We start from the raw sequence: 23,070 nt of genomic DNA, 5'->3' as shown, positions 1-23,070 counted from the left end.
TGGACCTTCTGGCATCCTGTACAGCTCTTGGTCATCTCTTCGATTTCTCTATCGATTCCCGGCCACCACACAAACACTCTGGCTAAGTTCTTCATTTTTACCCCTCCCAGATGACCCTCATGAAGCTCATTGAGCACTCTATCCTTTAGTTTGGGTGGAATTACTACTCTGGATCCACACATCAAGGTTCCTCTGCACACTGACAGCTGTTCTCTTCTCGGCGAGAATGCTGGCAGCAGCGGTTCGCCATGTGCTGGCCATCCCTTCACCGTTAAATCATAGACCCAGGAGAGTGTCGGGTCATTTCGTGTTTCCTTTTCTATGTTTGCATTCGTCACAGGGAGACATTCGACAATAGTCGAGTGGAATAACTCCACTGGATCCACTGCCAGTTCTTCTTCCACCGTCGGCAACGGTAGGCGCGACAATCCATCAGCATTCCCATGCTGTTTAGTTCCTTTGTACTCGATGTCATATTGGTGTGCCCCTAGGAAAAGGGACCACCTCTGTAGCCGTTGTGCCGTCATTATCGGTACGCCCTTCTGAGGGTTGAAAATGGAGACGAGAGGTTGATGATCAGTTAGTAGAGTAAATTTCTGACCGTGCAGGTAGTAATTGAACTTCTTCACCCCCCACACCAGGCTGAGGGCCTCTCTGTCAATCTGGGCGTAGTTACGCTCGGCTGAAGTTAACGAGCGTGACGCAAAAGCTATCGGCCTCTCTGAACCATCAAGGAATTTGTGTGACAGTACCGCCCCAATGCCGTAGGGAGACGCATCACACGCCAGTCTTATCGGTAGTGATGGGTTGTAGTGAGCCAATACTTCCCTTAAAGTTATTAAGTCCTTACTCTTCTGAAAGGCCCGCTTACATTCATGCTCCATTTCCATGCTACTCCCGTTCGTAGTAGGGCGTTCAGTGGATGCAGAATTGTGGACAAATTCGGCAAAAACTTATGGTAATAATTCACCAATCTGAGGAATGACCTCAGTTGCGACACATTTTCAGGCGCTGGAGCCTTAACTACCACTTCAATTTTGTCAGGGGACTTATGCAACCCCTCTTCATCAATCACGTGGCCACAATACGATATCTGTTTCTTAAAAAACTCGCACTTGGGGCGATTGGCTCGTAGCCCATGTTCACGTAGTCTAGTGAGCACCTGCTCTAGGTTGGCAAGGTGTTCACTGTCATCTTTACCTGTCACTAGGATGTCGTCCAAGTTGTGATGAAATATTTCCATTCATCACTGCCTGTGACTGAGATCGGTTTCAGTGTCATTTCCCTTCCCCCAGACCTCATTGTATTGTGTGCTGGAATGTGCTGTATTGTATACTGGAATGTGCTGTGTGTAGGGCTCCGCCCATACCTGGCCCCGTTTGTAAGCTAGCTTCAGTCTAGCCACAACCTCCAGAAGGACGACATCTCTCTCGCTTACGTGTTTCGTTCTAAGTTAATAAAAGCCTTGTTTTGTTCTGCTACCTTCGAGTCTCGGAATTATTGAGGCACATCAATTTTATTAACTTATTTTCAACACTATGGATCAACTCCTGAAACCCGAACGTTTGGATTTGGATCAACATGCTCCGGACGCATCAGCACGCTTCGGACACTGGTTTGAGTGTATGGAATTCTTCCTGGACAATTCCGCAGCCGTCAAAGACGCTACGGACGCTGCAAGGATGAGACTCGGAATTCTGCGGAATTGGGTAAGCCACCGGGTTTACCCCCTCATCCAAGACGCCGAGACGTACCTGGCCGCCTGCGACATCTTAAAGGCGCATTACCAGCAGCCTACGAATGAGGTGTATGCTAGGCACCTGCTCGCCACCCGCGCACAGCGACCTGGGGAATCGGTGGAGGAGTTCCTAAGCACCCTGAAAATGCTTGGCAAGGACTGCAAGTGCCGAGATGTAAAAGCCGCAGTGTACACTGACGAGCTTGTTCGCGATGCCTTCATCACAGGCCTCAGCTCCACTTACATCCGGCAAAGACTGCTGGAAAAAACGGGGTTGGACCTGAAACAGGCTGCGGACACCGCGCGATCCCTGGATGTGGCCCAGAGAAACTCGGACGCCTACTCTTCAGCCCGCGCCGTCCACGCCGCCACGTGTGCACCGAGGGCGCCGCCATCTTGGAAGGCATCTTCCCCGCCCGACAGCCCGACACCGGCTGGGCCCCGCTCTCCCCCCAGAAGCCCTACGACAGCCGCGACACGTCAGGGACCCAACTGCTACTTCTGCGGGCAGCCAAAGCACACCAGAAACCTGTGCCCGGCGAAAGGCACCACCTGCTTTAAGTGCGGTAAGAAGGGGCACTTCGGGAAGGTGTGCAGAGGGAACCCCGCCGGAAAACCAACCGCCGGAAAACCCGCCACCGCCGCGTGTGCGCTGTGGGAGCGGCCATCTTGGACGCCATCTTGCCCGACCTTGTGGGGTCTGCCATCTTGTGAGCAGACAGCGTGGACGCCATCTTGTATCGATCAGGGCCCTACAGTGGCATCGGTCACAGTGGACCAGACCAGGCCGCACCCGCTATCCAGATCAATGGTGGACATCGAGGTAAACGGGTGCCGGGTTAAATGCTTAATTGACAGTGGAAGCACGGAGAGCTTTATCCACCCAGAACTGGCACAACAACTCTCCCTAAAGGTGGTCCCTACTCAGGGTACCATCTCTATGGCTGACAAAACCCAGACATCGACCATTCTGGGTTACTGCACGGTACAATTGTGCGTTAACGGAACTGTATATGATAATTTTAAAGTATTAATCATGAAGAACCTATGTGCGAGCGTGATCTTGGGCCTGGATTTCCAGTGCAACCACCAAAGCATCACGCTCAAGTACGGTGGGTCCCAGCCGCCCCTCACAGTGTGCGGTCTGGCTACCCTGAAGGTAAAGCCGCCTTCGCTATTCGCGAACCTTACCCCTAACTGCCGGCCAATAGCGACCAAAAGCAGGAGGTACAGCTGGGAGGACAGGCGGTTTATCGCGACCGAGGTAGACAGGCTCCTGAAAGAGCGCATTATTGAACGCAGCAACAGCCCGTGGCGCGCCCAAGTGGTAGTGGTAAGGGGTAGCGAGAAGAAACGGATGGTGATCGACTATAGTCAAACGATCAACAGGTACACCCTACTAGACGCCTACCCGCTACCCCGCATATCAGAAATGGTGAACCAAATCGCCCAATACCGGGTGTTCTCCACCATCGACCTCAAGTCAGCGTACCACCAGCTCCCTATCAGACCAGAGGACCGCCCGTACACCGCCTTCGAGGCGAACGGACGCCTTTACCAATTCCTCAGAGTCCCCTTTGGGGTGACGAATGGGGTCTCGGTCTCCCAGAGGGAGATGGACCGCATGGTCGATGACCACCACTTGCAGGCAACCTTCCCCTACCTCGACAACGTCACCATCTGCGGTCACAACCAGCAGGATCACGACTCGAACCTCGAGAGGTTCCTGGAAACCGCACAAAAACTCAACCTCACCTACAACGAGGACAAGTGCGTTTACAACACCACGCGCCTCTGCATACTAGGCAGCGTGGTGGAGAATGGGGAAATCGGACCAGACCCCGACCGATTGCGCCCCCTACGGGAGCTGCCCCTGCCCAACACTCCCAAAGCCCTGAAAAGGTGCCTGGGGTTATTTTCTTATTATTCCCAATGGGTCCCCAACTACTCCGACAAAGCCCGCCCCCTCTTGAAAGCATCCTCTTTCCCGCTCTCTGCTGAGGCCCACGCCGCCTTCAAAAGCATTAAGCAGGATATTGAGCGGGCCACGCTACAGGCAGTGGACGAGAACACTCCATTTCAAGTGGAAAGTGATGCGTCTGACTTCGCCTTGGCGGCCACCCTCAACCAGGCGGGGCGGCCCGTAGCTTTCTTCTCGAGGACCCTCCAAGGGCCCGAGATCAGACACTCCTCCGTGGAAAAGGAGGCCCAAGCCATCGTGGAGGCAGTGCGCCACTGGCGCCACTACCTAGCCGGCAAACGCTTCACCCTACTTACCGACCAGCGGTCGGTAGCGTTTATGTTCAATAATAAACAGAGGGGGAAGATTAAAAATGATAAGATTCTTAGGTGGCTGATCGAGCTCTCCACCTTCGAGTACGACATCATTTACCGGCCAGGGGCCCTTAACGAATCCCCTGATGCCCTCTCACGAGGGATGTGTGCCAGCGCCACCGGGGATCGGCTACAGACCCTCCACAACGACCTCTGCCACCCAGGGGTCACGCGGCTGTTCCACTTCATAAAGTCCCGTAACTTACCCTACTCGATTGAGGAAGTTCGGTCCCTGACCAGGAACTGCCGCACTTGCGCTGAGTGCAAGCCTCGGTTCTACCGCCCAGATAGAGCCCACTTAATCAAAGCAACACGGCCCTTTGAGCGGCTCAGCTTAGATTTCAAGGGCCCCCTCCCATCCGTCGACCGCAATGTTTACTTCCTGAACATTGTGGACGAATACTCCCGGTTCCCATTCGCCTTCCCCTGCCCAGACATGACCAGCGCCACGGTCATTAAATGCCTCAACAGCCTGTTCTGCCTGTTCGGTATGCCGAGCTACATCCATACGGATAGGGGGGCGTCCTTCATGAGTGAAGAGCTACGCCAGTACATGCTGTCCAGGGGGATCGCCACGAACCGTACCACCAGCTACAACCCCCGGGGTAACGGCCAAGTGGAGCGAGAGAACGGGACAGTATGGAAAGCAGTCACTCTAGCTCTAAGGACCAAGGGCCTCCCTATCTCCCGCTGGCAGGAAGTCCTCTCGGATGTGCTCCATTCGATACGGTCGCTATTGTGTACGGCCACTAATACCACGCCTCATGAACGAATGTTTGTCTTTCCCCGGAAATCCACCTCAGGCGTATCCATGCCGTCATGGCTCTCCACCCCAGGTCCGGTACTCGTGCGAAGGCATGTGAGGGGCCACAAGACGGACCCTCTCGTGGAGCCAGTACACCTACTCCACGCCAACCCCCAATACGCATATGTCCGGCACGCCGACGGAAGGGAGGACACCGTGTCCATAAAAGACGTCGCCCCAGCCGGCATCGACAACAACCACGGCAATAGCGGCAACGACGATCACAGCAACTCTTACCCACCCACTACTCTTTCATCACCCCCGGAAGAACACCGACCAACGGCACCCCCACCAACTACCCCTTCAACAACCCTGGCGGCACCCCCGGCAGAGACCCAGGAGGCTACCGGGGACACCCAGCCGACACCCGCGGCACCGCAACAGCCACGTCGGTCGCAGAGGACTATCAAACCCCCGAACAGACTAAATCTATAGAAGGGGTGAATGTGATGAAATATTTACATTCATCACTGCCTGTGACTGAGATCGGTTTCAGTGTCATTTCCCTTCCCCAGACCTCATTGTATTGTGTACTGGAATGTGCTGTATTGTATACTGGAATGTGCTGTGTGTAGGGCTCCGCCCATACCTGGCCCCGTTTGTAAGCTAGCTTCAGTCTAGCCACAGCCTCCAGAAGGACGACATCTCTCTCGCTTACGTGTTTCGTTCTAAGTTAATAAAAGCCTTGTTTTGTTCTGCTACCTTCGAGTCTCGGAATTATTGAGGCACATCACAAGTAACACTGAGTCCCCGGAATCCCTTGCAGGACTTTTTCCATCGCTCTTTGCCATATCGCCGGAGCTGATGCTACACCGAATACCAGTCGATTATACTGGTAAAGACCTTTGTGAGTGTTTATCGTGAGATACTTCCTAGAGGATTCTTCAACCTCCATCTGCAAATATGCTTGTGCTAGGTCAATTTTTGTAAAACGCTTCCCTCCAGATAGTGAGGCGAAGATATCTTCTATCTTTGGAAGAGGATATTGTACTGTGTGAAGGACTGGGTTCACCGTCACCTTGAAGTCCCCACAGTTGCGAACCTTCCTTGGCTCCTCAGACTTATTGTTTAACGTTTTCTTCATGACAGGAATGATGGGTGTCGCCCACTCGCTCCAGTCTACCTTAGATAACACGCCTGCATTCTCCAGATTCTCCAGCTCTGCCTCGATGGCTGGGCGAATTGCATATGGTACCGGTCTTGCTTTGAAAAACTTGGGAATTGCATTCTCCTCTATTTTTATCAAGGCGGTTACGCCTTTAAGAGTGCCCAGTTCTTGCTGAAATACCTCTTTGGCGTCAGCTAAGATTGTTGACAATCGTCCAGGAGTGACGTCTTCATCCTTTTTACCAGCCACCGTCAGTGCCTGAATGGAGTGCCAGTCTAAACTTATTTTTCTGATCCATTCACGTCCCAATAACAGTGGTCCACCATCTTGCAGAATGTACAGATACAATTTCCGTATTTTCTTGCCGTTGTATTTGACAGGCACCCTTATTTTTCCTCTGGGGTATACTTTTTGCCCCGTATATGTCCTCAAGACATTGGATGTCTCTCTCAAGGATATGTGTGAGAATAGCCGCTCGTAGTCTCGTCGATTCATGACGGTTAGAGCTGATCCTGTATCCAATTCCATTTTGACTTGGGACCCTGCTATCGTGAGGGTGACCCAAATGGTTCAGTGATCCTCTTTTGCGATTACGTTATGAAGTTTGAGACAGCTTAGTCTCTTGTTCCCGGATTCACTATCGCTCATCTGGTCTTCGGAACTACCGTCCGTCATCTTTTGTACTTTCCTGTACGGTTCCTTAGTAGCCTTTTTGTTGTCGTTGGTCTTCTTCCCAGACCTGCAAACTCGTGCAATGTGTCCCATCTTTCCGCATTGCCTGCATATTTTGTCCTTGGACCAGCAGTCCTTCTGGTCATGGTTTGTTCTGCCGCAGCGATAACATTTTGCAAATCCCCGTGTCATTTCGTGGGTGCGTATTCCTGTGGTTTCTGTTGTATTTCCACAGCTCCCCTTGCTGCTGCTTCGTACGATACTGCCACGCTGAAAGCCTTATCTAGCGTCAGCTCTTTCTCTGAGAGTAACCTCGTCTGGGTTCCTTCAATCAGGAGTCCACAGACAAATTTGTCCCGTAAGGTATCTGCCAGTCCTGCTCCGAACTGGCAGTGCTTTGATAGCTTGCGTAGTTCCGTAAGGTAATCAGCATTGCTCTCATTTTTATGCTGAGTTCTCCTGTGGAATTTAAATCTTTCTGCTATCAGCAGCGGTGTAGGATTTAGGTGTTCCTGTAGGATAGCAACAATTTCGTTAAAACTCTTCGCCTTCGGTTTGGCTGGAGTAATCAGGTCCCGCAATAGGCCGTACGTTCTTGCGCCCATTAAATTTAGCAATACCGATGCCTTTTTCTCATCGGCTATTTCGTTTGCCTCGCAATATACCTCGACTCTTTCCACATACGTGGTCCAGTCTTCTATTGCATTATCGAAGGCAGTGATATTGCCAGTCTTTGGCATCTTGAAAATCTAAGATGGTGCCTCCCGCACTTTGCCTTCATTCCCGATGGATCAAAATGGCGCCTCCCGCGCTTTTCCTTCTTCCCCGCCGAGTTAAGATGGCGCCTCCCGCGCTTTCCCGCCACCGCCGCCAACGCTGTTGCTGGCGATTATATTTATTTTACTATCCTGTAATGGTGACGCCCTATGGTCTTCGCGCCTCCCCGATCGCTGCTGCCAACGCCGCTCTCCGCGGTATTTTTATTTTTCTATCGCGCTTCAATATTTGCTCCGTTAATTGAAGAACCGTTCCCGTCGTGGAGCGGACCCTCTGGGACACTTCCCTCCCTCTTCTTAGGTCCGAACGCTGCCCGGATTCGAAGCACCGGCCGCGCCCTGTGTGCTCCACCCTCTCTCTCTCTTTGCTTCCCGACTCGCTGCCCGGCCCCGTTTGCAGAGCCACCCGATCGAGCTCTAGCCCGCCGCAGCCCAGGAAGGATCAGTGCACTACCTGCCACCAGCCCGATTAGCTGGGAAACCACAGACTGGAGAACCAAGCCTGGCTCTCGACAGTCTCTCCTGCACTTTTCAATTTGATGATTTGGAGGGCAGTTGCCCACGGTCGACGCCCGTTCCTCGAGTTTCTTTGGATTATTTTTTTTTTCTTTCTTCTGGCTTCGACCTTCAATAACGTCGTCTGAGGTGCTGCCGAGTTGCAGGTAAGTTCGTTTCTTACTCGTCGCCAATATTATGTCCGTGTATAACTGAGACACGGACTGCAGGAGTTGATTATAACAAGTCTTTACTGAATGGTGACAACCTGGAAACTGAAACTACAGAAGCCTGCTAGGGCCTTTTATACAGGGGTGGTCACTGCCGGTACTGCAGTCTGAGACCAGTTATTCCCTTAAAGGTACATACACAACACATTTCTCATTGCCATGACCCACTGTATCGCTCATTTTATCTTTCCGGTGTTATATTTTTAAAACTTAAATGTGAGCATCATGTGGTTGGCAATTTTAAGTTTATAGATTTTGTGCTTATAGTAATGGCAATTGGATTCAAAAACTTTTATTTGGACTAGAGATTTCATATTGCCACAAAAAATGTTACTGGAACACTTTCTTGTTAGTGTTGATGAAGAGTAAGTGTAATCCAGAGACACACACAGCAGAAAAGTTTTGCAAGGCCCTATTGCCAGATTTAATGAAAATTGCAGACAGCACATTTGATATTTTCTGATACGCAGCACGTATTTACTCTTACATTTAATTATTTCATTATTCAATTTGCATAATCTACACTTGCATATCAGTAAATGCCAATTGAATGAGCACTAGTTTTCTGACTTATAAATTTTGCAGACCTGATTGCCAGACAGGCTGTAATCCAAACTGATGGGTGTATAGAATGGCAAGCTTCTGATATAGAAGAAACAATCTGGGGCTCTCACTCAATCCATTAAATGAGCACAGGACTATACTCCTGATTCTGTGAGTCAAGCTAAACTGGAGTTGTGCTGGCCCATGGTGGAGACTCATCTTCGCCAGCTGGCCAGGGGGGTGGACACATCAGATTTTGAAACGGGAGTCTTAACTACCCCCACAATGTGAATGAGCCATTCACATGGGGGGAAACCTTGCCAAGAGCTGGAGCACACTTGGCTGGGGAAGCCAACAGTTCGCCATAAAAAAAAACTGGAGAGTGCGATGGCAGGAAAATGGACTAGTGGCCACATTGGCACAGGGGAGTCATGGGTGGCAACCAGATTTTTAGATCATATTGCAGGAGGTGCAAAGGAAAGTGGCCCTATTTGGGGCTGAAATCCCAAGAAAAGCAAGAGTCTGTACAGGTACGATGGCCCGAATGGCCTCCTTCTGTAAAATTCGATGAAATATCAAATCAATCAAATCAAATCAACTTTTATTGTCATTGTTAGTGCACAAGTGCAGTACAACGAAATGTAGGCTTGCGGCTCCCAAGAGTGTACAATTTGAATTAGGACACTTAACATTTCAACATACATTTGTACATATATATTAGCATAAATATGACCATAATAAAGTGCATCGGCAGATGTGCAGGCTTTAGTGTTTATTTGTGGAGTTCAGTAGGATGACAGCCCTGGGAAAGAAGCTGTTCCTAAATCTGGTCGTTCGGGTGCGAATGCATCTGTAGCGTCTTCCAGATGGTAGGATGCCTGGAATGAATTATTAAAAAGAAATAGTAAAATCCATAGTAATTAAATTTTTTTAAAGAATTTAAAATTTTAGATGTGCAGGCTAACTTTCTTTAGGTTAGTTTGAGCGTATATGTGCATTATATACGTACAGTGTATGGTGAGAAATTAAACTTGCAGTTTTAAGGATAGCCTGCAAGTTGATTACATAACATGCTGTCCTTTAATTTGGCTCTGGCTACAGATTTTGGTGTGTGATTGCATTGGATATTCAGTGTGTAAAACTTCGAGTGACAGTGTTTTATTATGTTTTCCTTTTCGGCCCTGTAAAGACATTGATGAATGTGCGGAGGGCTTTGTTCAATGTGACAGCCGTGCTAATTGCATCAACCTTCCTGGATGGTACCATTGTGAATGCAGGGACGGCTACCATGACAATGGGCTCTTTGCAGCAAATGGGGAGACATGTGAAGGTCGGTGTCTATTTAAAAAAAATTCTAATTTTACCCGTCCTCACAAGAGAACTTCCGCCATCAATTAAGTTAAAAGAATCTGAGCAAAGTTTTTTAATGGACAAAAGTCTGACAGCCCTTGGCAGTGGTGCATGTCTCTTCTATATTTTATTCTCATTGTTAAAAGATAATTATTCAACTCAGCAGATGAATTAGTCATACAGGGACATGTGACAACCAGAAATAAAGCGTTGCTGCATGGATATTCTATTAATGTTAAATGAGTTGGATAGATGTCAGTTTACAGTTTTTTTTTATGTACTGCAATGAACTGTAATTACATTAAAGTGTAATTATAATAAGGGGAAATGACTGCTGCCCTTAAAAAGATTAATTCAACGTGAAGGATTTCACTGTCTCAGAATGTTCATCAATTACAGGTTTCTTTGGAGTGCTTAGGGGATTGAACATTACGGGGTAAATTAATTTTAAGTCTGAAAGTTTTTATGAGAGAGAATTATTTATGTCATCTGCAGAGGAAGCATTATGTTAATTGAATGTGCTGTGGGAAAAAAAAAAGTTTACATGCGTCATTTCACAGACATTGATGAATGTGGGACCAGGAGACACAGTTGCACCAACGACACCGTTTGCTTTAACCTCGAAGGGGGTTATGACTGTAGATGTCCTCATGGGAAAAACTGTACTGGGGACTGTGTCCACGAAGGCAAAATAAAACACAACGGACAGATTTGGGTATTGGAAAATGACAGGTGCTCGGTCTGTTCATGCCAGGTGAGTTCATGCTTTAAATATTTTGTCAGTTTGTCCTGTGGTCAGTAAAGTATGTTTTCCTTTTTAGTCAGTCTCCTCAACACACACACATAAACTTACACACATAAACTTACACACATACATATACACACATACACACAAACTCACACTTGCACAATCTCGCCTGTCATTGTACTGCTCACCGCTAAGGATTCTAATCGCCGTCATTCTCCCATCACAGTCCCTGGAAGGTATCAGAAGTGTTTATACTGCAGCTGTGTGCAATGAATTGAGGTTTGCCAAGTGGCATTACAATGGCAGTGCAGTGAATTTTCTCTTCCTCATCATTCTCTGAACCCACACGTATCCCCAGGTGAACTGATCAATTGCAAGACCTCTCATTGGCCTTGATGTCAGTGATGCAGTGCACCATAGCCAATCACGAGCAGCGTGCCCTCCCCAAACAGAGTTAACCCAGGCAAAATTAATAACTCCCATATAAATCAGATGGATATCCTAGACAGCCTAAAAGGATTCAAAAGCAATACATCCCCAGGGATAGGAGAGACTAGGGAGGAGGCTTATGAGGTGTTTACAGTCATTATGAGGGAGTCACTGGAGAAGAAATTGTGGAGTAAGTGACTCAGTGGATTGGACACAAGCTAATGTGGTGCACATATGCCCTCAAAATGGACCAAGACATTTTTGGTGAAAAAGAATAGTGAAGGGGATTATAACCTAAATGGTAAGATCTTTCACAAAATGTGGAACAGAGACCTAGGGATGCAGATACATATGGGCCTAAATTCGATAGCGCCCGCTAACAAGTGCAGAATGATTGGTGCACTGAATTTGTGTGTCTGAAGAGCGAGGTCCCCGGGCCTCATTGGAATAAATTAGGCAAGCTGCGGGTGCCAATCGGCCACCCTGTGCAAGCTTGCCAGACCAGGCCCTGCATATTTCAGCCCACTCGGACACCGCAGCCAAGTCCAGGCGGGAAAGCAAACGGGAGGGGAGCAAGCGCAGGTCGGCAGCGGCCCGCAGTATTAATGTGGAGGCAGGGGGAGGCAAGGTAAGTTAAGAAAACTTTTAAGGGCCACATGTTAGGCTGCTGCAGAGCCTGAAAAACTAGTCAGAGTTTGCGCAGGAATTTACTGAAAATGGGCGCAGGACCCCTCCTTTCAATATTGAAACGAGGCCTGCGTGCACTACAGGCTGGCGCCAAGCCTGTCTTTAAAAAAAAGGTCCTGAAAAGTTTAGCAGCAGCCCAAATGCCCGTGCAAATTGGGCGTGGGCCATCGCTCTGCTAAATTCGTCATTGTTGCGCCCATTCTCTACCTGTAAAACAGGGGCAATGATGTTGAATTTAGGCCCCAGAGATCTTTACAGGTGGGAGTGCATAATAAAGGTAAATGGGATACTGGGTTTTATACAGTGGGACATTGAATAGGAAAGCAAGGAAATATATTGAATTTGTGCAAGACATTAGTTCGGCAACAGTTGAAGCATTGTGCAAATTTTCAGGCACCCTATTTTAAGAGTATTAGAGTCATGGAAAGGATACAGTGAAGATTCACTAGAATGATACCAGGAATGAAAGGTTAAAGTTATTAAGAAAGTGGAAAATAGAAGAATGTTTGTCACAAGTGGGTTATCAGATAAATGTAATATTTCACTAATGGAATGTAGCTAGGAACTAGAAATTATACTGTCATTACAGACAAGCTCCTCACTGAGGACCGATGCATGGATATAATGCAATACTTTTTCACAAGTGGCTATAAAATAAGTGTATGTAAAAATTCATTGCTGTTAAATAAATGTCTTGGGGAGAAAATGTCACAGTTGTGGGAGGATAGCTTCCCTTCCTCTCAACAGAGAGGGATGACTTCCTAACTCCACTTCCATGTTTGTAAACAGCCCAGTGCTTCCACTTCTGACCAGTTCTGATGAAAGGTCATCGACCTGAAACGTTAACTCTGTTTCTCTCTCCACAGATGCTGCCTGGCCTGCTGAGTATTTCCAGCATTTTCTATTTTTATTTTAGTGCTTCCACTGCCAGGTCTCATTGATTTCCCCGATAGTTACAATACAGTGGAACATCTCCATTATCCATGTCCAATTATCCATTCCCCTGATTAACCGCCAGAAAGCTTTATGTGAGGCATCACCTCATTGCACTGTCCACGAACATCAATCTCTTCATGACTGGAATAAATCACTCTTACAGCCTAAGAAAGATTGAATTGAATTTAAGTTATTGGTGCTGTGCTTGTCTTTTTTGCTGTGCCTGCAGTATTGTAACACTATACACATGGGTGGACATCCTAGCACGAATTTACATTTGTTTTTGTGAATTTGTAAATTAAAAATGTGAATTTATCTTCCTGTCCCACCATCCTGGTTTCTTCATGCTCCTTGTTGCACTGGTTTTACTTGTTTGAATTTCGTGCTCCTTGAAGTTTAAGAGCTGATCTTTGTGCTGATGTTGGTGGATTTAAGATTTATTGGTGGAATTCAAACAGGTAAAACCATGGCAACGAGCATCATGGAGCAGTATGGATCTAGATTTTGACAGCATCGTGACAGAGCAACAGGGAAGTTCAGCCAAAGGCCAGCAAGAGAGGAGGATAAAATTTGCCCAGAGTCGAGCAAGGAAAACAATGATTTCAGCCAGTGAGAGAGAATATATTCTGGCGAGGAGGATGGGGTGCGAACTGATTGCCATCAGTTTCCTCCTATCGTGTTTGTCCTTTTTAAATAGAATATAAATTGGGGAAAGCCTGAGGTGCTTCTCCTCTCTTGGACTTGTTTTCCTGGTTTGTGTTTTTTTTTATTAGTTTTTATGAGATTTGGGCGTTGCTGGCAAGGCCAGCATTTATTGCCCATCCCTAATTGCCCTTGAGAAGGTGGTGGGGAGCCGCCTTCTTGAACCGCTGCAGTCCGTGTGGTGAAGGTACTCCCTCTGTTAGGGAGGGAGTTCCAGGATTTTGACCCAGCGACGATGAAGGATCGGCAATATACTAACAAGTCAGGATGGTGTGTGACTTGGAGGGGAACTTGGAAGTGATGGTGTTCCCATGCGCCTGCTGCCCTTGTCCTTCTAGGTGGAAGAGATCGCGGGTTTGGGAGGTGCTGCCGAAGAAGCCTTGGCGAGTTGCTGCAGTGCATTTCTTTGGGAGGAAAGTAGGCCAAGAGGCAACTGGTGGCACAGCGCTGCTGCATCTGTCACTCCTTTGAGCTCATCCCAGTTTGTCACACTCTGTGCCAAGCTGGATAGGCATTGAAACTGATCTCAGTGCCCTCTCCCAGTAGAGAGAGAGAGAGAGAATAAAAAGTTTAGAGAGAGAAGGAGATTCAGAAAGAGAGAGAAGTTCAGAAAGCAAAAAATCAGGTAGAGAGAAGAGGAGATGAGAAAAGTTAACACGGAGAGCTCAGAAGAGCAAGAGCAAAGTTCAAACAGAAACGCTCAGAGAGCTTCTATCGCTATCTTAACATTTCTCTCTCTCTATAAAACCTTCCTCTCTGTATGAAATTCCTTCTATCTGAACTTTCTGTCTCTTTCTCTGAGCTTCTCTTTGTCTGAACTCTGCTCACACTCTTCTGAGCTTTCTCTGTGCTAACCTCTCATTAAACTCTTTCCCCCACTTCTTCCACCAAATGCAAGGAGCTAATGTATTTCTTTATCAGCAAGATCAAGATTATTTGTGTCACTGCCTCCACTACATGTTCCCCTTCCCATTTGCTCTCCCTCTGTGTTCAGGCTTCTCATTCCTTATGTGTCTGTGTGTCAGGAAAATATTAGGACAGGCGACCAAAAGCTTGGTCAGAAAGATAGGTTTTAAAGAGTGTCTAAAAGGAGAGAGGGGTAGTGATGTGGAGAGATTTAGGGAAGGATTTACAGAATTTAGGGCCTATGCAGCTGAAGTCATGGCCTCCAATGGTGGAGCAATAAAAATGGGGATGCGCAACAGTCCAGAATTGGAGGAGTGCAGAGATCTCGGGGGGTTGTAGGGCTGATGAGTGAACGGCACTTGGTGCAAGTTAGGATGCTGGAAGCAGAGTTTTGGATGAGCTCCAGTCTATGAAGGGTGCAAGGTGCAGACCAGCCAGGAGTCCATTGGAATAGAAAGTCTAAAGGTAACAAAGGCAAGAATGAGGGTTCCAGCAGCAGATGAGCACAGGCGGGGTGGATACGGGTGATGTTATGGAGTTGGCATTAGGTAGTCTGGGTGATGGAGAGGATATGGGGTCGGAAGCTCAGCTCAGGGTCAAATAGGATGCCAAGGTTGCGTATGGTCTGTTTCAGCCTCAGACAGTGGCCAGGGAGAGGGATAGAGTCAGTGGCTAGGGAATGGAGTTTGTGGTGGGGACCGAAGACAACAGCTTCGGTCTTCCCAATATTTAATTTGAGGAAATTTCTGCTCATCCAATACTGGATGTCAGACAGTCAGCGTGACAAATCGGTGGTAAAGGAGGGGTCGAGAGAGGTAGAGCTGGATGCCGTCAGCGGTAGAGCTGGATGTTGTCAGCATACATGTGGAACCTGACGTTGTGTAATCTACTGGAATTTTTTGAGGATGTAACTGGTAGAATAGATAAGGGAGAACCAGTGCATGTGGTGTACTTGGACTGTCAGAAGGCTTTCGATAAGGTCCCGCATAAGAGATTAGCGTGTAAAGTTAAGGCACATGGGATTGGGGGCAAGGTACTGACTTGGATAAAGACCTGGTTGGCAGACAGGAAGCAAAGAGTTGGAATAAACGGCTCTTTTTCCGAGTGGCAGGCAGTGACTAGTGGGGTACCGCAGGGATCGGTCCTGGGACCCCAGCTATTCACAATATATATAAATGATCTAGATGAGGGAACTAGATGTAATATCTCCAAGTTTGCAGACGACACAAAGCTGGGTGGGCGTGTGTGCTGTGAGGAGGATGCCGAGAAACTCCAGTATGATTTGGACAGGTTGGGTGATTGGGCAGAAGCATGGCAGCAGCTGTATAATGTGGATAAGTGCGAGGTTATTCACTTTGGTGGCAAAAGCAGGAAGGCAGATTATTATCTGAACAGCAATAGATTGGGAGAAGGGGAAGTGCAACGAGACCTGGGTGTCCTTGTGCACCAGTCGCTGAAGGTAAGCATGCAGGTGCAGCAGGCAGTTAAGAAGGCAAATGGTATGTTGGCCTTCGTAGTGAGAGGGTTTGAGTACAGGAACAAGGATGTCTTGCTGCAGTTGTACAGGGCCTTGGTGAGACCACACCTTGAGTATTGTGTGCAGTTTTGGTCGCCTTATCTGAGGAAGGATGTTCTTGCCATGGAGGGAGTGCAACGAAGATTCACCAGACTGATACCTGGGATGGCAGGAATGACGTATGAGGAGAGATTGGGTCGATTGGGCTTATACTCGCTGGTGTTTAGAAGAATAAGAGGGGATCTCATAGAAACTTATAAAATTCTAACAGGACTAGACAGACTAGATGCAGGAAGGATGTTCCCGATGGCCGGGGAGTCCAGAACCAGGGGTCACAGTCTAAGGATAAGGGGTAAGCCATTTAGGACTGAGATGAGGAGGAATTTCTTCACCCAGAGAGTGGTGAGCCTGTGGAATTCTCTACCATAGAAGGCAGTTGAGGCCAATTCATTAAATATATTCAAGAAGGAGTTAGATATATTTCTTAAGGCTAAAGGGATCAAGGGATATGGGGAGACGGCAGGGACAGGGTACTGAGTTTGGATGATCAGCCATGATCGCATTGAATGGCGGAGCAGGCTCGAGGGGCCGAATGGTCTACTCCTGCTTCTATCTTCTATGTTTCTATGTGTTTTCGGATGATGTCACAGAGGGGCAGCCTGTAGATGAGAAATAGGATGGGGCCAAGGATAAATCCTTGGGGGACTCCAGAGGTAATGGCACGGGACCAGGAAGAGAACAGGAGTAGGTCATTCAGCCCCTCAAACCTGCTCCGCTATTCAATCAGATATTGGCTGATTTGTATTTTAACTCCATCTATCAGCTTTGGTTCTGTAACCCTTAATACCCTTGCCTAACAAAAATCTACCAATCTCTGTTTTAAAATTTTAATTGACGCCCAGCCTCAACAGCTTTTTGGAGAAGAGAGTTCCAGATGACCCTTTGTGTGGAGAAGTACTTCCTGACATCACCCCTAAACGGCTTAGCCCTCCTTTTAAGGCCATGCTCCCTTGTTCTGGCCTCTCCCACCAGAGGAAATAGTGTCTCTCTATCGACCCTGTCAACTCCTTTAATCGTCTTAAGCACCTCAATCATATCACCCTTAATCTTCCAGACTCAAGGGAATGCAAGCCCAGTCTTTGCAACCTGTCCTCACAATCCAACCCCTCCAGCCACATAGAGTCAACTATGTATTGTGGGACAAGAGTCACATATAGGTCAGACTAGGTCAGGATATCAGTGAGCCAGTTGGGCTTTAGAACAATCTGACAGCTTTCATGGTCAAATTTCCCTGGTGCCAGCCCACAAATGATCAAATTCAGCTTCACAAAGTGTGGGGTTATGAATCCACAACCTCTGGGTTGCTCGCCCAGGACCATAACCACGACACTGCCACACACGTGAAGCTGGAGGATTTTCTGAAATGGCAGCAGAAACCCAGCATTCGGTTTGCATAATATATATCTAAAATACTTGTAAAAATGTCTAGCATGGTAGGTTTCACCATGAATGTTGTGCCAGTGAGCTGCGAATTGATGTAATTAACAGTCTAATGACTGGTGTCATGAAAACAACATATTGCAACTTATTGACTGAGTTCATTTTGCCATGTGTTTGAAAGAGTTTTAACACTCTTACTATTAATCACAGACTGGTGGAAGATTATGCATTCAGCATATGTTATAATCTAATTACAAAAGAACAAAAATGCTTGTACCACCGTCGCCTGTCATTTTAATTCACCGCTCCATTCCCACTCGCACCTCACCGTCCGCGGCCTCTTGCATTGTTCCACGGAAGCTCAACGTAAACTCGAGGAACAGCACCTCATCTTCCGATTAGGCACTATACAGCCTTCCGGACTCAATATCGAGTTCAACAATTTCAGATCATAACCTCGGCCCCTATTACATTTTTATTTATATTTTTTCTCCACCCCTTTGTTTTGGTTTTTCCCTCCCCCCCCCTTTCCTTTTCTTTCTCTCTCCCACATGGCAGCTGTCTCTCATTCTGCCAGAACATTTCACACCTAATCTGAGCCGTCTTTTGTCTCCACTAGTCCTATCACCATCTCGTCTGGTTTTGAATACCTCTTAATGTCTCTTCACTTCTTTTGTTCTCTCCCAGCCCTGCCTTTCGATCTATTTCATTTCCTTTCCAGTTTTGAAAAAGGGTTTGACCCGAAACGTCGACTCTAATTTCTCTCCACGGATGTTGCCTGGCCTGCTGAGTTTTTCCAGCATTTTCTGTTGTTATTTCGAACAAAAATGTTTGCTTCTTTTAACAGAGTAACTGATTTGTTGGTAACAATCCTTCAGCATTCATTGTTTGTCGTGTTTCCCAATGCTGCAGTTTAGATTACAGTTTAAACTCTGCGGGGGTTGCATTTTATTTTCAATGGGAATTATGCAAAAGGAGGAAAAAAAGAGGCTAACACAGGCGTTATACTTATTTTTCAAAGATCAACTCCTACTTTTAAATTCTTTTAGTGTATATGAAAGAAAAAGACAAGCAACCTAGCCTACCATGTCTGGTACATTTAAAGTATTCAGGACATAGAGTCCAAAGAACAGAGAAGCCTGCTACCACAGGCAATAATTTTCCATTTTCTATGTGAGAAGATTGAGGGCTGATCTGATTGAGGTGCTTAAAATTTTAAACGGATTCGATAGGGTGGTTACAGAGAAACTATTTCCTCTGATGGTGGTGGGGGGATCAAGAACAAGGGAACATAATCTTAAAATTAGAGCTAGGCCAATTAGGAGGGAACTCAGGAAGCACTTTTTTCACACACAGGGTAGTAGAAATCTGGACTTCTCTCCTCCAAAAAGCTGCGGATGCTGGGAATATTGGCAGTTTCGAGAGTGAGAGCGATAATTTTTTGTTAGGTAAGAGTGTCGAGGGATATCCAGACTGGCGACAGTCTGAGGCTGAACCAGACCGCTCGCGACCGCGCTGTTGTATTTGACCCAGAGATAAACATATCCGTTCCATCACCAAGACTGCCTGCTTCCACCTCCACATCATCCCCTGACTCCGCCCCTGCCTCAGCTCATTTGCTGCTGAAACCCTCATCCATGCCTTCGTTACCTCGAGACGTGACTATTCCAGGGCTCTCCTGGTCAGCCTCCCACCTTCCACCCTCCATAAACTTGAGCTCATCCAAAACTCTGCTGCCCGTATCCTAACCCGCACCAAGTCCCATTGACCTAGCACCCCATGGCTCCTGGTCCAACAACGCCTACATTTTAAAATTCTCATCCTTGTTTTCAAATCCCTCCATGGCCTCGCCCCTCCCTATCTCTGTAACCTCCTCCAGCCCTACAAGCCTCCGAGATCTCTGCGCTCCTCCAATTCTGGCCTCCTGCGCATCCCTGATTTTAATTGCTCCACCATTGGTGGCCATGCCTTCAGCTGCCTAGGCCCCGAGCTCTGGAATTCCCTCCCTAAATCTATCTGCCTCTCTACCTCCCTACCATTGTCACCTCCTGTAAGGCGCTCCTTAAAAGCTACCTCTTTGACTAAGCTTTTGGTCATCTGTGTCTCCTTATGTGGCTCAGTATCAAATTTTGTTTGATAATGCTCATGTGAAGTGCCTTGGGACATTTATGTTAAAGATGCTATATAAATGCAATCTGTTGTTGTTGATATGGAGCTAAGGCGGACAAATGGTGTTGAGGTACAGATCAGCCATGGTCTCAAAGTGCTGACTCGCCTACTCTTGTTCTTGTGTTCCTAAGGAAAAGTGATTGATAGTTATCACCAGCTAGTTTTGTCAGTTCTTGATCAGACTCTTTGTTGGGATGACTTGCATAAGCAATCTAGCACAAAGTAGTAATTCTTGCTCTGCACAAATCCCACTTCCTGTTATTGAGATGTCGATAGTTAATGGAGAAGCCCATGTCGCTTCATTGTCCTTCTACCCTACACACCTACATTTCCCCAGTCAAAATGAGTATGAATAGCGGTAAACAGGCAAACTGTAGACAAACTGATGGGGGGCGGGGGGGGGGGAATTAATTATAGATTGAAAGAAAGAGAATTCAAAGCGCTATTAAGTGTTACCTGCAAAATAGCTGTACTTGTAGAGATTTAGATATCCAACCCAATGTCAACAGCCATTCAAACCGTCCTATTGCTATTGGGCTAGTTGTGGCGGTTTCCGGTTTACCTGTTAGCTACAGCACTGGATGTCATTTAAGGACCCTTCGCGAAGGAAAAGTCTGGCAAGTCCAGTGCTGTGACATTGAAGTGCATTCCTTGTTGGACTATCACAGAGAGACACTGAAATAGACTGGAGAAGCTTGTGATTCAGATGTTTTTGTTCTCCTGGCTTAAAGCAGGAGACAGCGGTTGGGGTAAAGCAAAAATAAACTATAATTGTGTTTTTTAAAAATAAACGGTAAATAATATACGGTTCAAAAAGTCTGTAAGAAAGGTGCTCATCCCTTCTAACTGCACTTGATAAACAATAATACCATGTGCTCCACCAATTTAATGTTTCCATCTATCACAGAGTGGCTTGGTGCTGTGCCGACGGATGGTCTGCGACTGCGAAAACCCTACAGTGGATCTTTTCTGTTGCCCTGAGTGTGACCCACGACTAACCAGTCAATGCCTGAACCAAAAAGGAGACATGACCTATAAAAGCGGAGACTCTTGGGTGCAAGACTGTCAGCAGTGCCACTGTGTGGTAAGCCATGACTTGTTGAGACGTGAGACTTGGTACACCCCAAAGTAAATACCTTCAGTCAGTCCTACGAGAGTGCATTAAACTTAACACAAAAGAGACTTGCACAGATCCCAAAGGAAGTGGCTACTAGCAAAGAATTTCCAAATACTGTATAGAAAATCAACTAAATTCATAAATCATTGAAAAGTGGAACTTTGATATTGTACTAGGGAGAAAAAAAGCAGTTGACATTGCACAGTTTAAAGTAATATGATACCTTTTACAATCATATATAACAGTATAATAGACTTTAGAAGCAGTGCTTTCGTGCTATCTTTGGTGCACTTGCCTGAGAGTTTCCCCAGTCACAGTTTATCAAAGTAATTATGCTACAAGGCCATCCATCATCTTGATTTGCTGACTTACAAATGAAGTTATATTTTTTGCTTTCAACACAAAGTTGATGGCTCAGGAATAAGATGAATTGAGTTGTGATGGTTTGAAAATAATACACAAAGGACACGCTTCGGCATTGTAAATACACCTGCAAACATGGTCCCTGCTTCTGACACCTCGATTGTGAAAGTCCCAGGATTTGGAGTGTGGCGGACAGTATTCCTTTTTCAAATTAGCTGTTCTGAAGCTGAGTTTGAGAAGGCTGTCCCGACCCACCAGACATCACCGAGCTGATTTTACTGGTGGAGGTGACTGGGAGGGGGCTACAGGCAGCAATTTTATGAACAGTGACCCACTGTAACAAGAGGTGTAAGCCTATCAGGTTTCATTCCCTCTCCTCTTCTCTACCATGAGTCGTGTGGAGTTAACAGGAGGGCTTGATGAAGGGATAGTCAGTGTAAAAGGGGGCTTGATCAATAGAACCACTAACTTAATTTTATTCCTTTGTGTAACCTGTGGCTTATGGCAAAGCTCATTGACGTAATAAAGACTCATTACGCACTTGGTTGTACATAAAGCAAGGCTTTAATCAACTTGTAACCAAACATGTAACCAAATAGTCACTAGCTTCCTGTTTCCAGGTTGTCTCTGGTCAAGGTGGGCCCACGCCCGAGTATTTATACTCCTCGGACTGCGCCCTCAGCTGGCCATTCAGTAGTACTTCCTGAGTTACTTCTTGTAGAAGTTGCGATTTATGACACTCATCTTGTATTTTATTTGTGTTTGTCAGGTCCTCTGATAGTTGACGTCTGGATTCGGCATTCAGCCATTCAGCCATGTATTTAACTCCAACCATTGAGATCAGAGACAAAGAGAAAGAAAACTTTAAGAACCCGCTGTAACATTCATTGGCCAGGCATTCTTATGGTATTGGCTTGAGGGGGAAATTTAATGTGACACGTTTGCTAGTTCTAAGAGTGAAATACCAATTACCAACTATCAAATAGAGAAACCAGTCTAGAGTGATTGGTAGCATCATTGGATGAAAATTGGGAGAGTTTCTGATAGTGCTTACTCTTTATACTGCTGACCTTGAAAACTGGTGTATTGAGGAGGGTTTGTGTGCTTTACTGATGTAATCATAAACAATGCGCGTGATATCAGAGGACATAGTAACCTGGATTTTCTAGTTGGGCACAAGCTTGACGTTATGACTGCTGACCCCACTATAATTTCCAGACACAGTCTGGTTGAGCTCTATGTGTTAGAAATGTCTCTGATTGGAACATCCATTTGGGGTGGAAGATTGTGTGCTGCTGCAGGATTTAAAGTCCTGAAACAGTTTAAAGGGGCAAACTTCAGCATTATTTTTGGCATTCAGTGAAAGAAGGTCTGAGAATGCAGACTGGCTGCCAGGACTCCAGGAGAGCAGGGAACCTCCTGGTTCTCTGATGGGGCAGTGGAAATACTGCTGCAGGAAGCTAGGCAATGGGGAACTATACTCTTTGGCTCAGATTGCTGCAGGAGTGTCGCCCAAGGACCATGGCAGAAGATTGCCAAGGCAGTGACTGCCAACTCCATCACTCCCCACTTAGCACGGCAGTCCTAGAGGAAACTCAGTGACCCTTCCAGCTCAGCCAGGTAAGAGAAACCACCAACACCTTGCAAGGATGCACTGTGCCTAGCAGATCTGCACCTTACAGTAGCTTCCCCATCACACTGTGTTAAAGGGCTTTAATTGTTCACCCTCAATTCCCCTGAAGCAGCAAATACCCTTGAAACCCTTAGCCTTCACCTGGAAGTGTTCTCACTCATGTAAGATATTGCATGCATTCACTCTGCAAGATCTTGCATTGAATGTAATTGCTTGTTCCCTAAGTTGTGATCATGCTTAATATGCACTGTATACTGACATCTCGGTTTCAGTCACAAACAAGCATCACTCACACGGGGCTTCACTGATCTCAAAGGGACCACTAGATCTGCTTTTCTGCAGATCATTGGCCCTGCTGACCCAGTTTGCAATA

General features: G+C 46.8%; 1 protein-coding gene across 2 annotated transcripts in view; it reads left to right on the top strand.

Annotated features, from left to right (window-relative positions):
- The window catches only part of LOC147106349 (protein NEL-like), a 342,986-nt gene that overhangs the window by 308,173 nt on the left and 11,743 nt on the right, over positions 1-23,070 (top strand). For both annotated transcript variants that reach the window (XM_086009387.1, XM_086009386.1), the window contains exons 16-18: positions 9,891-10,031; positions 10,612-10,805; positions 20,492-20,668. In XM_086009387.1, coding sequence (XP_085865513.1) covers positions 9,891-10,031; positions 10,612-10,805; positions 20,492-20,668 — 512 coding nt within the window. The remainder of the gene's footprint in view (positions 1-9,890; positions 10,032-10,611; positions 10,806-20,491; positions 20,669-23,070) is intronic.

This window comes from Somniosus microcephalus, chromosome 16, assembly GCF_052327205.1.
Source record: "Somniosus microcephalus isolate GS21.2 chromosome 16, FLI_Smic_1.0, whole genome shotgun sequence".
Taxonomy (NCBI): Eukaryota; Metazoa; Chordata; class Chondrichthyes; order Squaliformes; family Somniosidae; genus Somniosus; species Somniosus microcephalus.
Note: the sequence above shows the minus strand (reverse complement) of the source record. Positions and strands in the feature narration are given on the sequence as shown.